This window comes from Canis lupus, chromosome 1, assembly GCF_003254725.2.
Source record: "Canis lupus dingo isolate Sandy chromosome 1, ASM325472v2, whole genome shotgun sequence".
Classification (NCBI taxonomy): domain Eukaryota; kingdom Metazoa; phylum Chordata; class Mammalia; order Carnivora; family Canidae; genus Canis; species Canis lupus.
The window spans coordinates 47,513,927-47,528,098 of NC_064243.1; the positions used below are offsets into that span (position 1 = coordinate 47,513,927).

General features: G+C 53.5%; 1 protein-coding gene across 2 annotated transcripts in view; it reads left to right on the plus strand.

Annotated features, from left to right (window-relative positions):
• SYNJ2 (synaptojanin 2) overlaps window positions 1-14,172 on the plus strand; it is a 98,534-nt gene that overhangs the window by 33,368 nt on the left and 50,994 nt on the right. For both annotated transcript variants that reach the window (XM_025422628.3, XM_025422626.3), the window contains exons 3-5: window positions 895-1,165; window positions 5,403-5,628; window positions 12,731-12,814. In XM_025422628.3, the coding sequence (XP_025278413.1) occupies window positions 895-1,165; window positions 5,403-5,628; window positions 12,731-12,814 (581 nt within the window). The remainder of the gene's footprint in view (window positions 1-894; window positions 1,166-5,402; window positions 5,629-12,730; window positions 12,815-14,172) is intronic.

A 14,172-nucleotide genomic window follows, 5' to 3' on the forward strand; every position in this document is an offset into this window, starting at 1 on the left:
GGCATGTAGGAGGGTACATAACAATGTCTTGGGAGAACAGGGAATGCTCCCCAAGGGTGGAGAGGAAGTCTCCTGGAGAGGAGGGACTGAGCTGCGGTGGTCCTGATGAACCCCGGGCAGGCTCGTGACTCTGTTGGAGGCTGGAGGCTGGAGGCAGGGCAGGCGAGTGGGGAAGGCATTGATGGGCAGATGGTGGTGGGGCATCCCAGGCAGAGACAACATCGTGGGCAAAGGCCCAGGGGTGCGAGGGCATGTGGCACATTTGAGATGCCGCAGAGGACAGCCCGTGAGAGCTGCTGGACCAGGGGTGGGGAGGAATCGGGTGGTCGGCCCTGGGGGAAGTTCCCCTTTCAGTCCTGGGGGAGGTGGGATTGTGGGAGGACACATGCAGAGAGGGAGGTCCTCCATCAGGCAACTTTGAGAGGCGACTCCAGTGACTGAGCTTGGAGGACTGACCCCACCCAGGGGCCCTGAGCCAGGTGCTGCCTGAGGATTTGTGGAGAGGGCGCACTTGTGAGGCTTTGGGGTAGCAGATTGAAGGAGAGGCCATGGGGCCCACAAGGTTCCAGGCCAGTGATCCTCTGGCTAGTGGGCAGCAGAATGATCTGGGTGCTTGTGAAAGCCCAGGTGGCTGGCTCCTGGTCCAGCGGTCTGGATGGGACCAGAAATTCACATTTCCAGTGGGCTCCCAGGTGGTGGTGGTGGTGGTCAGAGGCCACCTTCCGAGAACCAGGCACCTGGCTTTAGGCTCAGGTGACAGAGATTCCTGGGGTGCGAGGGAGCAAACACAGCCATGTGGTTGCAGTGGAAACGTGGGCGCCGGTCCCCTGTGCGGCTGTGGCCTGCTCTACCGCCGGCCCGATGTGGTCCTAAGCCCTCCTGTTTCCCTTCCAGGCGGTGCCTCCCTGAGCTTCTTGGTTCTGGTGACAGGCTGCACATCCGTGGGCAGAATTCCAGAGGCTGAAATCTACAAGATCACCGCCACCGACTTCTACCCTCTACAGGAGGAGGCCAAGGAGGAGGACCGCCTCGTAGCCTTGAGGAAAATCCTCAACTCGGGTGTCTTCTACTTCTCGTGGCCCAATGATGGGTCTAGCTTCGACCTCACCGTCCGGGCGCAGAAGCAGGGCCATGACAGCTACGAATGGGGGAGCTCCTTCTTTTGGTGAGGGCCCGGGGTCGTCTCTTGCCCCCTGTCCCCCACCTCCATCCCCCTTGGGTCATGTGGAGGGTAGGCTCTGATTGGCACCTGTGTCCTTGCTCTCCGCTTTACATCATCCCTAGGATCCTGGGCTACCTCTGAGAGCCCAATCGTTCTCAGCACAGTGAGAAAAATATGAAAGCCCCATCCCCACTCCTGAGCCCAGGGAAGGGGTTCAAATAGGTCTACTGTAGATTTAGAAAAGAAACTCTCCGTAAGTAGAGAGCATAAGAGCCAACATCCGCCAGGTGCTTCCTAAGTACCTGGCCGTGCCCAGTGCATCTGTGGTCCTCTCAGCAATCCTGGTTACCCTCTGGTGCACAAACATTTACCACTGATGCTTATAAGGTGCTCATGTTCTACGTTTCCTGTAGGTAATAACTCAGAATCCTCATAGTAACCCATAAGGGAGGGTCTGTTTGTTATGCCCATTTTACAGATAAGGAGACTGAGGCTTGAACAAGTGAAGGAACTCGAACCCAGGCATTTTGGCTCCAGATCCCACACTGTTAATCACCAAGCCAAACCAGCTCCTCCAACAAATAAGGAAACTGAGTCAGCCTGCCAAAGTGATGTGCAGTCATGTGATAAGACATGTCCTAAAGCCCAGACAGAGGTGCCTGGATTTCTGTTATGTTTAGGGTTTATTCGAGTGCTCCTTCATGGATGTAGCTAGGTGTGGATGACTGAATTAAATATGTAAATTATCTATTGCCCTTTCTGGACCCTGAGGCTCACGACCCTGGCAAGTCGTGGTGGGGAGGGGTGGCGCGGTGATTTACACAGACCAGTGCCAGGCCTATGTTGTCAATTGCTGTTCCCCTCGGATTTGCCAGGAGACATGTGAGAAGTGAGTCAGAAGCCAGTGTGATGAAAATCGTGCTGTAGAAATTGCTCCAATATGCCTCATCTACTGGATGTTCTTAGAATTGCAATGCTGGCTCTTTGCAGCCACCCCGGTTCTCCAGCCCTAAGAAAGGGCCAGTGAGGCTTATTTACATCCTTTATTTGCGGCTGCCTCCCTCCCCTTGCCCAAACACAGAAAGTCATAGGGCTCCTTCACTGGATAAATGTTTTTTTTCTTGATGCTTCGGGCCCCCCACCCCTGCCTGACTTCTGTTTGGAGAGAGAGGCTTCACCATATCCTGCGCTGTGCCTCGGCAACCGCCCCCCCAATCCTCTTGGGCCCGCTGGTTTTGTTGCGTGTTTTGGGCAGTATTGTACTTAAACTTGAAAACACCTGCGACTCTCCTGCTGATCTTGTTAAAATGCAGATTCTGATTCAGCAGGTCTGAGGGGCCGGGAGGTGGGGGGTCAGACTCAGCATTTCCAGCGAGATGATGATGGTGGCTCCTGTCCTGCTGGTTTGAGGCCCACTCTCAGAGGAACAGGTCCAGAGGATGGTGCTTCTGTGAATCACGGATTCCTTTTGCAGGGACCAGCGAGTGCAGATGCTCCTGAAGTCAGCTGGATTCAGGGACTGAATGCAAGGGCTGGGGGTTATGAGGGCTATTTGTGCGAAGGCCGCAGAGCCACTTCCAACAGGGACTGTCAGGCAAGGAGAGGCGAGAGGTCTCCGAAGCTGTACCATTCCTGGGCAACATCGGAGGACCATAGTGGGGGCCTGGGGAACTGGATGGCCCCGGCACCATTGTGACTGCTCTTGTCGGGCCTCCTCGGGCCAGTTCGGTGGCTGGAGACGTGAGCCCCACAGAGAACAGCAGTAAGGGTGCAGGTTCACAGGGTGGAGGCTGAGAGGGGCTTGGGAAGGGGGAAGCCCTGAGTGGCCACCAGACTGTAACTCGAGCTGAGAAGAAGCAGCAGCTCTTGGGTGGGGGTGGGGGGGTGTGCCAAGGCCTCCGGGCCACACCACACTCCAGGGCGTGGTGTTTGGGCAGCGCCCAGGGAATTGACCACAGCTGAGTCAGCCCCGACCAAGTGGTCATGGGCTTGATCGCCTAAACCCACCATTTGGGGTGCTGTGTGCCAGGTCTGGGCCCACTTGTGGAGTCAGATGGGGTCAGCACTGGATGCAGCTGGTGAATGAGGGAGAGTGCGCAGTGGTGTGAAATTGTTTTTCTAGGCTGGTAATTGACCCCACGGATAATTGCTTCCCGGTATAATGAAGGCCTGGGAGGAAACTCAAAGTGGTTTTCCTTTATAGATCTGGGTCTCTTCCTCTGGGGAGAAGAGCTGTCCTCCTACAGAGCGTCAGGCCAGTGTGGCTACAAACAGGGATACAGCGTTGACAGTTTGGCAAAAATCTCCTTTGCCTGACCCCTGCTGACTGACCGTGGCCTCAGCCGTGTGGCTGGAAGGCTGGAATATTCCAGAGGCTTTGCCTTGATACCATATGCAGATTTAGTTTGTTACTAAAGCTGGTTCATCCTCTGAATTTTAGAGAGTGATTCAGAAGAGGAAAATGCATTCTTGTAAAGCAGGGCTCCGTGATCATCATTTTTCAGGCAGACAAGCACAGCGGCTAGGAGAGCTCGGGAGGGGGCCTCACGTGGCTGCTCCCGGAGCGGTGGGATCTCTCAGCACCCAGTGACCAGGTACAGGTGGTCATGCTCACAGTGGGGGCAGCTGGCCTGAGGCCCTGGGAGCCTTGCTGCTTGAAGAAGCCACCTGAGACATCAGGGCTCCCAGAGCACTCCTGAAGAAATGAGAGAAGGCTGCTATCTCTAAGGAAGGCTCTAGGGCAGCAACAGTGCTGCCTTTTTTAAACAAATAGGGCATTGTGATCTAGATTTGCTTAATACCCTGTGGGAGAGAGCCTTCTGGGAAGGTTCCTGCCTCCCTGGGCATGTTGGAGAGGCCTAGGAAGCGACTGCTGCTTGGGTCCCCTGAGCTCCTGAGTGGAGCTGGGCCTGTAGTGTCCGGGGTCCCGGCACCCCTCTGAGGCCTCACTTCCCAGAGTGGCAGCTTGGGCTGAATAAGGTCGAGTGGGTGTTGGGGAAGCTGAGAGGGAGCCGGAGAAGGTGGTGGCCAGCACAGGTGCGGCTGTACCTGTGGGACCTTCACTGAGAGAGGACGCAGGCCTGCGGCTGGCAGGGCCAATGAAGAGCTCAGGCTCCCAGCTCCTCGCTGAGGCTTATTGGCTCCGAGACCTTGGGCAAGTCCTGCACTTCTCTGTGCCTCAGTTTCTTTAAGATGGCTGAATGGTAATACCTTTCACAGAGGGCCTTTGGAGGCTCTGGTGAGTTAATCCATCCCAAAGCACTTAGAATGGTGCCGGTGCACTTGATAAATGCTGGCTTTTATCCTCCTCATGGACTCCAGGGATTCCCAGAGCCTCAGGACAACCCACTGGATATGGGGACAATAGACTGGAACTTTTGTTGCTCTTATTTTTATCTCATCCTTTTTTTTTTTTTTAAAGAATTTATTAATTCACGAGAGGCAGAGGGAAAAGCAGGCTCCTTGCAGAGCCCGATGTGGGACTTAATCCCTGGACCCGGGATTACGCCCTGAGCTGAAGTCAGACACTCAACCACTGAGCCACCCAGGCTCATCTCATCCTTTTTGAAAAAAATATTTTATTTATTTGAGAGAGATAGAGCATCCACAAGCAGGGGAGAAGGGCAGACAGAGGGAGAAGCAGATTCCCCACTGAGCAGGGAGCCCAGCACAAGGCTGGATCCCAGGACCCCCCAGATAACGGATTGAGCCACCCAGGTGCCCCTTGTCTCATCCTTTTTTATATTGGATTGCTTCCTACTTGGGATAGGCTGTACCTCATGGGATATGTACCCTTTTAAATAAGCATGCATATATTTCATGATTATTTTTATCATTTATTATTCAATTACAAAACCTGTGATTAAATTTTTTACTGATAGGATTTCTGGTTTTAAGATGTGAAGGCCAGGAGTCTAAAGGGAGGCCCCTCCGACGTTCCCTGGAAGGTGGTGGTTGGCTCGCCCTCCTCGTAGGGCTTCCATTCGCTGATTCTGACGCCCGCAGTGGTTTTGGAAAGGACCCCTTCCCCACTGCTGCTTGCCGGGTGTGGGGGGCGGGTGCGTATGTGTCTCAGAAGCACGTTTGAACCCCCCTGGCCCCGTGCCCGGAGCCCTGTGTCCACCAGGGGCGCCTTCACCCCATCCTGGGCGGGGTGCCCCTGCCCCGCTCCACGTGCTCGGGCCCAGGGGTTCCTGGAGGACGTGCAGTGACCCTGTCGCCGTGGGGCTCTATTTTGCAGGAACCAGCTGCTGCACGCTCCCCTGAGGCAGCACCAGGTGAGCTGCTGCGACTGGCTGCTGAAGGTCATCTGCGGCGTGGTGTCCATCCGCACCGTGTATGCCTCGCACAAACAGGCCAAGGCCTGCCTCATCTCCCGCATCAGCTGCGAGCGCGCCGGCGCTCGCTTCCACACCCGCGGCGTGAACGACGATGGCCACGTGTCCAACTTCGTGGAGACTGAGCAGGTCAGTGCCCAGGCGGGGGTCGGTGGCACCCCGTGGTTCCGAGGGGACACGGCCACCGTGTATGGTGCATTTCTGTTTGGGGCAGAAGAGGCCTAGGCGTATTAGAGGTTGTTTCTGGTGATCGTGGCTCCTTCTTCTGCTTGGAAAACAGTGAGTCACTGGGGCTCTGCCTGCAAATGTGGCCTTCAGTTTGCCTGGGGTATCTTTCTTGATTCACATTTGCTGGGGCAATACTGACAGCTAAATGGAAGCAGGACTTTTGCCAGGATCATAAAGGGTGGCAGTTGTTTGAGAGCACAGGCAATGGATGAACCAGCAGGGTTGGAAAATCTTCTTAAGACAAAAAGTAGATCAATAAAACAAGGATGAGAGGAGAAACAATTTTTCATTCTAAATCAACCGAAGCCTGTCCTAGCACCTGGGAGTTGCAAAGTCTGCGTGTTAGGCGGTACTTGCTTTCGGCTTCCATGAAAATAACCATCTGCTTAATCTCTCATTGATTTTTCCCCCTAAATTCTGTTCTCATTTCCAGAAATGCTGTCTTACACTGGTTTTTTCCTCTCCGGGTTGCAAATCTGTAGGATAATGCCACCTTGGAGACTAACAGGTGAAATAAATTATAAGAAAGGCAAGCCCCATGAAAGGCACAGGTGCAGCGTGGCTGTGGGTGTCAGCCTGCAAACAGCCTGTGTTTATTTAGTGGCGAAGTGGCTTTGCATCCTCTCCTTCCTGCAGCTGTGAGAGGTGTTTTCTACCAGGACTTGAGCCAGTTTAATTCAGCACAGATTTGAGCACCTGCTTTCTATGTGTGGGCTGCCACCTGCTTGGGCTTAAGGTGAGAAGGTCCTCTTGGAGTCAGATGCTGAGAGGGAGCACTTTGAAACAGGAGCTTTGAGAGGAGCAGCAGGGGCAGCTTCTTGCCTAGGACTTCTATTCATTCTGTCCGCACTCCTGGATATAAATAATATCTGGTGAAAAATGTCAGAGAAAATGTGGCCCCTAGATGGAAGACAGTTTCTTTTTTTTCTTGCTCATGTCCGCACGATGAAAAGTACTTTCTTTTGTTCGCATGGCCCGCCAGCATTACCACTGCCCATCCGAATGCTTAGCCTTGTGTTCTGAGCCTTTGAATCAGTGCATTCAACAGATCTTTATTGTGTATCGCCTGCCATGGGCTGAGTCTTGTGCCAGGAACTGGGGGCCAGAGGTGCAAAGCATATTGGTGCAAATCAAAATACTCAGCCCCCTGAACCTGCTAACTGAATCCGATTGAAGAGGTTTTCATTGGCAGCCCTGGAGTTTGTCCCCTGCCTCGCTCTCCATCCGGCCCTCGGGCAGATAGTCCCTTATTTGCTCTTCTTGTTCGGTGTTCCTCAGAATTTTGAGTTTCAACCATTTTTTTTTAAATTGGGGTTTTGTCTGTTGTATCTTACCAAGTCATCAGAAAAGCATCTGCCCTGCCTATCACTGTAGTTCCTGAGTGATTGGGCAGTTTAACGCTGAAATCATAGGCTGCTAGAACAAAGTGCCACCGACGGGGGCTTAAAATAACTAGAGTTTATTGTCTTATGGTGCTGGAGGCCGAAGGTCTGAAATCTGGGTGTTGGCAGGACCATGCTCCCTCTGAGCCTCTAGAGAAGGATCCTTCCTGCCCTTTCCAGTTCTGGCCACCACCCCTACCCTGTTGCAGCCCTCCCATCTCTGCCTCACCTTCACGTGGTGAGGTGAGGTGTCCTCTCCTCTTTGACAGGAGACCCACCCTCTCCAGTATGTCCCATCTTAACCGGGTCTGCTGTGACTGTCTCCAAATAAGGTCACACTCCGAGGTGCTGGGTATTAGGACGTCAGCATATCTTTCTTGGGACACACAGTTGAACCCTCTGATAGAGACATCATTCAGTGTTGAAGGACAGTGCTTTAAATGCAGTACATTTAGCTTTATGAAAAATCCTGATACTGCCCTTTTCCCATTTTTCTACAGATGAAGGCTGGGGACTTTGCTCTGATTATTTCATCTGTGTGTGTGCCTGGTGACTGGCATTTGTCCCACGTGCCCAGTTGCTTGGCCTCTGGGACAGAGACCTTGTTGCCCCGTGGCCAGCCCAGCAAGGCCTTAGAGACACCACTGGCCTGCCCTCTGGCTCCCAGAGCCTACAGCCTGTGCTACTTAAATAGCCTTTACCTGCCTCCCTTCTCAGGCCTGGGGAGCGGTTTCTTGGTTCACGAAGCCTGTATGGTCCTCCTAGTTCATGTTTTCTCTCCCTTTTCCTCTCTGGCCTCTGGATCAGAGGATTTCCTGATGAAACCCTTAACCCAGCCTTGCTCCAGAAGCAGCAGATGAGCAGGCAGGCAGCCGGGCGCCCTGTCTGCTGTCCGCCCAGAGATGACAGGCAGCTGTGACCAACACAGGGCTACTGGAGCCCGTAGCAATTTTGTGTTTATGGGACATGTAACAGAGTGGGGGGTGGGGAGGGGGCATGGTGGCCTTGCACCCAAAGCAATTCTTTGTGGGGCTACTCCTAATAGCCCTGCATGCTCTCCCGGGGTTATCCATGCCTTCGGGGAACCCTCAGACTGTGACCACCACGGTGTGGGGGCCAGGAGGGGGGGTGGTGGCGAGGAAGGCCCCCACCAGGTGGGGAGGAGTCAGTTCCCAGAGCCCACTCCCGCTGTGTTCTCGTTGGCAACAAGAGAGCCAACTTGGAGCCCCTTGGCTGGGTTTGGGTGTCAGCCTGCCCAGTCAGGGAAGCAGCAGGAGCAGGACAGGCAGCTTCAGGATCCTGGGCGTGCTTCCCATAGTCGTGCTCAGCGGCAGGGGTCCTGCCTGCAGAGAGCTGGGAAAGCCCACAGAGTAAGTGAAGGCAGGGTGGCAGACGCAACCAGTGCCAGGCGGGGAAGCCAGGGAGAGAGAGGAAGGCACAGATGCTGTTGATGGGAGCAGTGCCTGTGTACGCCTCCCTAGGAGAGCATCCTGCCCAGGACACCCTGACAATCCCCTGGGGAGCCAGCACAGCCCTGATGGGGGTCAGCCGCTTCCTGAAGCCAGCTCCAGGCAGTGTCTACCGCAGGAGTGTCATCCCCTTTTCAGAGGCAGGATGAGCAGCCATGGCCAAAGGAAAGCAGCTGCTCCCCCGGAGAAGCAAGACACTCGTGTTGCTCTCACTTGTACAAGAGAGCCATTTGCTGTCTGCCTCTGCAATCATGGAATGTTTTGTTTACAGCCCTTTTAGCAATAGAAATGCTTAGGTTGCTCTCAGTTGTTTATTTTAACACAATCTTTTCCTAAGTGGAATATATCCTTAACCAGTGTTCCTGCCAAGCACAGCTATGCCTTCTCCCACCAACCCCGGCCCCACCACGACCTGCTGGTGAAGGGACTTCTGGGTTTTGGCGCCTGGGAAGGCTGTTCAGCCTGCAGGCATCTGCTCAGCTCAGGGGCAGCTTGGGAAGGGGAGCACATAGGTACCATTGGGGCAAGCTGCTGTAACCCTGTTGAAGTTGGCCCATTGCCTGCGGTGATCTGATAGGGTTCTGGAAAGCCAGGCACATCCTGCTGCCTTGCATCTGTGGGACAGAGATTGTCTGGCCTGGGTCAGGACAGTGTTACAGGGTACGGTGCACCTCCCCACGGTCGTGGTGTCTTTGCTCATGGTGATGGCAGATTAAACATTGCATCTCCGGGCCTTTGAATCCGAGTGATACAGTAGGCACAGTGGGGCTGGTTCTTTCAGGTAGCATGCTGTTGCCTGCTCTGTGACCTGACATTTAAAGAAAGTGGCAGGCTTTGAAACACGAGCCCCTCACCAGGGAGGGGCAGGCAGCGTCTTGGCAGCAATTAGTGTTGAGCGGCGGCAGGAAGGAGCCTCAGCTGGGTCTGCTTGGCTCCTCTTGGCGGTTGCCCATAGGTCACGTCTGGCCTATGCCCCTGCCACGGAAGCGAGGCTCTTCAGACCCAAGCCTGTGGCCACGTGGGAGTGGAAATCCTTCACTACATGCACGAAGGTGGCTGATGAATTGCCACACTCTGCTCCTTTGCAAATGGTGGGACTAGCCAGAGAGCAGACTGGCCCCCGAGGCAGGGCCTCTCTTAAACTAAATGCTCAGGGAGCCAGAAGAGGGAGGTGCTTTCAGCACATTTTTCCTAAGAGGAATGAACCAGCTTTCTTCTCCAAAGCATGCGTGTGCATGTGTAGTGTATAAGTGTGTGTGTCTGGGGGGGGGGGTCATTGTGTGCATGCACAGGTGTGTGCACTTGTGTGGTGTGTGAGTGCCTGTTTGGGTGGTATTTTGTGTGTGTGTGTATGGCACATGCATGCATACAGGTGTGGACCACATCTAAGTCTTCCTGGGAAGAAACCGGGAGTCCTTTCGGCTCTGCTGTGAGTCATACCTGGTGGGATTGCTCGGCAGCTGTGACTCACCATGCAGAAAAACAAAACCAAGAAAGTCCCTTTGGTCTACTAAAGAAAAAAAACAGATGAAAAATATTTGGCTTTTGAAGATAAGGCCACTGATTAATCCAGGAAGGTTGGGATGACTGTGTCCTCCAAAGAATGCAGCAAACTTGGAGAGCACTGGTTTGCAAATATCTCACCTGGAAATGGAAGTTGAGCAAAAGCCTTTCAGATAAAGGAGCATCTGCAAGGTTGCTTCCTTTCTCTTGAGGATTGTTGGGTTTCTGCTCCTACCACTCCATCAAAGGGTCACTCAGAATTGCCAAGACCAGGTGTCCTGGGCCTGGCCTGGTGTGGCCCTGGCCACTGCTCAGCTGTGGTCGACTCCCTACCACCACTTGTGTGCCTTCATTCTGCTCCCCACAGCCTAAGCCCTGCTCACCACCACCACCCCACCCCACCCCCTCCGTGCTCTGCCCCCTGCCTGGTCCATCAGTCCTCTGCAGGGGTCTCATCCGCACTCCTGGGCAGTGCTCTCCTGGCCTGCAGAGCAATGAGCCACTGCCCTGGATCACATTCCCTCATTACTCATTTACTCCTCCCTGGGACCAGGTGACAGTAACTCTGTCGAGAGAGGGAAACTGAGGCCAGAAGTGGCTAAAGAATGCGTCTAGGGTCACCCTACAGGGCATGTGGGAACCGGCAGGTGTCTCAGAGTGCATGTGCTGACCGACTTTCCTATTGCACCCTCCTCTCCTCCCCCTGGGATCTAGAGGCCCTCTGTGAAAATCACATCTATGAGATGAGGCATCAAGCCTGTCAGCAGTATTAAAACCTATGTTCTTTAGCTCAGAAAGGAAAGCACCCCAAATCCACCACTGGTGATTGGTCAGCCTTGTCTTGTTACTATGGCAATGAAGAAGGTGGTCCTGATGGTGAATGGGACACAACTGGAATATCTTCATGCCAGGAGAACTTCAGAAGCCTCATTTCTTCCTGTTCTGGGGTGGGGTCTGGAGGGTGGGTGGCTGGGTGGGTGTTTTCTCAAGCTGGTTCTGTCTATGCCAAGTTAACGACTCAAGAGGAGTGTGATCTAATGCTGGAAATAGCTTGTTTAGCACGTATTAAAGTGAAGGGTAATAGTTTCATGGCTTAAATCAGGTCCTGGCACTGTTAGGGCTGTCCTTATAGAGAAATGTTAGCTAAATTGGTTTCTTTCTCAGTAATCTGAACCTGTATTCATTCTCTCTCTCTCTCTCTCTCTCTCTCTCTCTCTCTCTTAAGATTTTATCTATTTATTGACAGAGGCAGAGAGATAGCATAAGCAGAGGGAGAAGCAGGCTCCCTGCTGAGCAAGGAGCCTGATGTGGGGCTTGATCCCAGGACCTTGAGATCATGACCCGAGGCCAAGGCAGACACTTAACCAATTGAACCATCCGGGTGCCCCTGGACCTGTATGCTCTTAATCTCACTGTAGGCAGTGATGCCTCCATTGGTTTAAGCAATCTGCTTTCTTCTGTTTTTGTTTCTTTGTTTTTTCCAGTAGAAAATAGGGGTAGCAAATTTGCTGGTAGTCCATATCTGGAAACAGACAAATTCCTAATCCAGTGCTTTTCCCAGAGAGGAGTTCAGCTCAACTACAAGAGTTACCAGGCTCCCATAATTCCTGCTGTCCCAGGGAGCTGTGGGTCTGACACTCAGGTCCTCTGCCGCAGAATTACTAATGCATGTGTGATCTGAGCGTGATCTAGCCGCATGGAAAGCTACCCTGTAAGGGAGCAGGCTGGTAAGAAATGGAAAGGATCAGCAGCGTTGCCCAGGTTGGCCCTGCCAGGCCAGAGTAGAATTACTCAGATAAAGGGCAGTGCATCTGATAATTGCCACAGCCTCCCCCTGTGATGCTCAGGACTGCAAAAGTCTCAGGACTTTTGTCCCCTTAACACTCTCTTGCACTACAGTGTTGGGGGGTGGGGTGGGGCGGGGCATCTGCAGGCAGATGAGCTGGTTCGCTCTGAAGTAACCTTGTGTGCAGTGGGGACAGAGCTCCGTTCTTCAGCGGGTAAGTATGCTCTGCTTCCAGGCCGGTGCTCCCATCCTGGAAGCATGTGGAAGCTGTGCTGTGTGTGTTGACTTCGTGGCAGGTTGGAGAACATGGGCCAGGAGCAACTACCAGTTGCTTGTGTCTTGACTTGTGTCATCCATACGGTGTCAGTGATGAGCGGGGCCACCTCGGTCCTTTGGCAGTAGCTTATTCATTTCACCCATCCTTTTCCAGGGGCGCTCTGCTCCTTACCTAGTTGACCAGGTGAAAATAGCGGGCTCTAAGGAAAGTCTTAGTTCAACTCCAGAGCACATTTGCTTCTGTTCCTGAAATGGGGTGCGGGGAGGCATTGCCAGGCTTTCCGGGGAGCTGGGTAAGGCTGTGTTTATTGGTGGCAAGTGGTGGCACATCCCCGGGAGGCCTGGGGCCCGCTCCAGACTCGGCCGAGGCTGGTCAGCCGCCAGCATGCCCGTGAGCACACGGGGCTGGCCTGTGGGTCAGGCGACAGGAGGCCACGCCGGCCAGGGGAGCGGGGCGCGCAGAAGGCCGCTGTCTGCCCTTCATTCTGGCTGGTGTCGGGTCTCAGGCGGCCGGATCCCATTACCCGGCCCCAGAACATTCAGTCTCATTGAGGAATACTTTCCCTTTCTGTTCCCTTGTGGTGCAGACGATTTACATGGATGATGGAGTGTCCTCTTTTGTCCAGATCAGAGGCTCCGTTCCGCTGTTTTGGGAGCAGCCAGGGCTTCAGGTAAGTGATGAAAAAAGTAAGTCACTTGCCTTTCTCTTCTGAACAACTCTGGGTAGTGTCTTCTAACTGCATTTCCTTTGGTTTCCAGGCTTGCTCCTCAGGCCAGGTGAAGCTGAGCTGAGCTCTCCAAAGTATACACACCTGTGTGTGTGTGTGTGTGTGTGTGCGCGTGTGTGTGCATGTGCGTGGGGTTTTATACAGAAACGTATACATCTATGCAATTTTCTGATCCTGGGCTTGCTGTTGATGCAGGCCAAGTGGGAAGGAAGGTCTTTGCTGATAAGCGAGCCACGTAATGTAATGGAGTTGAATTAATTTCATTAGCTGCTCCCCCCCCCCAAGTTTGGTATATTTGAGAACATGGCCAAAGGTGTTTTTTGAAAGCTATGAGTGTCCTACGGGGCTTTGAAAGGTTTCCGGGCCCCAGTGGCCGTGCAGCGGGTACGATGTTCCGAGGTGCCTGTTTGGGGGCCACGTGAGAATTGCACGGAACTTTCCCATGCGTTCTAAAAATACACCTTGCGGTCTAAAACAGGGCTCTGGTCAGTGCCAGAGTATGCGGCCTTCTGTCTCGGGGAGAGTTCAGGGTGTGGTGCCACGTTCCAAGAACACATTTGTCATCAGTGGAACGGTGCCCTGCCTCGTTCGTGAGTTCCTTCCCCAGAGGTCATGGGCCGAGTGGGTCTGAGGTTCCTCAGCATCCACCCCAGATCTTCCTGTCTGGCCTGAGCGGTTGATCATCTGTGGGCTCAGAAGACCTCTCTGCCCGGGCCTCTGTGTTTCGGCTCCTCTTGCCGAGGACTCTGTGTGACAGCAGTTGGGGTGTCAGCGGTACCTCAAGAGGCTCAGAGCCATCTGCCCATCTGCCAGGTTCTTCGGGGTGTTTGACACCACTGGGTCTTTCCCTGGCCCTTGACTTGACCCCATGTCAGTCAGGAAAAGGCAGTTTGTCCATGTGGCTGTCACTGTGCAGTTAACAGCCTCGGTGAGGAACTGCATCAGCTCTTGGAGTGAGGAGGAGGCAGGAGAGTCTCGTGTGGGGTCTGACTTCCGGTGGAGGGAGAAGCTTTGTTAGCATTCAGTCTTCCCATCGGAAAGGAACAAGTAAGGTGTATGAGGATGGCTGGTGGCATGAAGTGGTGGCACAGAGAGCTGTCCTGAGGATGAGCAGGATGAGGAAGATGACTCTGGAGCTCATCCCAAAAGAATTTTGTTTATTTTTATTTTTTTTTAATGGCTTTGTTGTGATACAACTTACATACCATAAACTGCACCCATTTAAAGCATACAATTTGCTGGTTTCTAGTGCATTTACAGAGTCATGTGACCATCACCATGGTATAATTTTAGAGGACTCA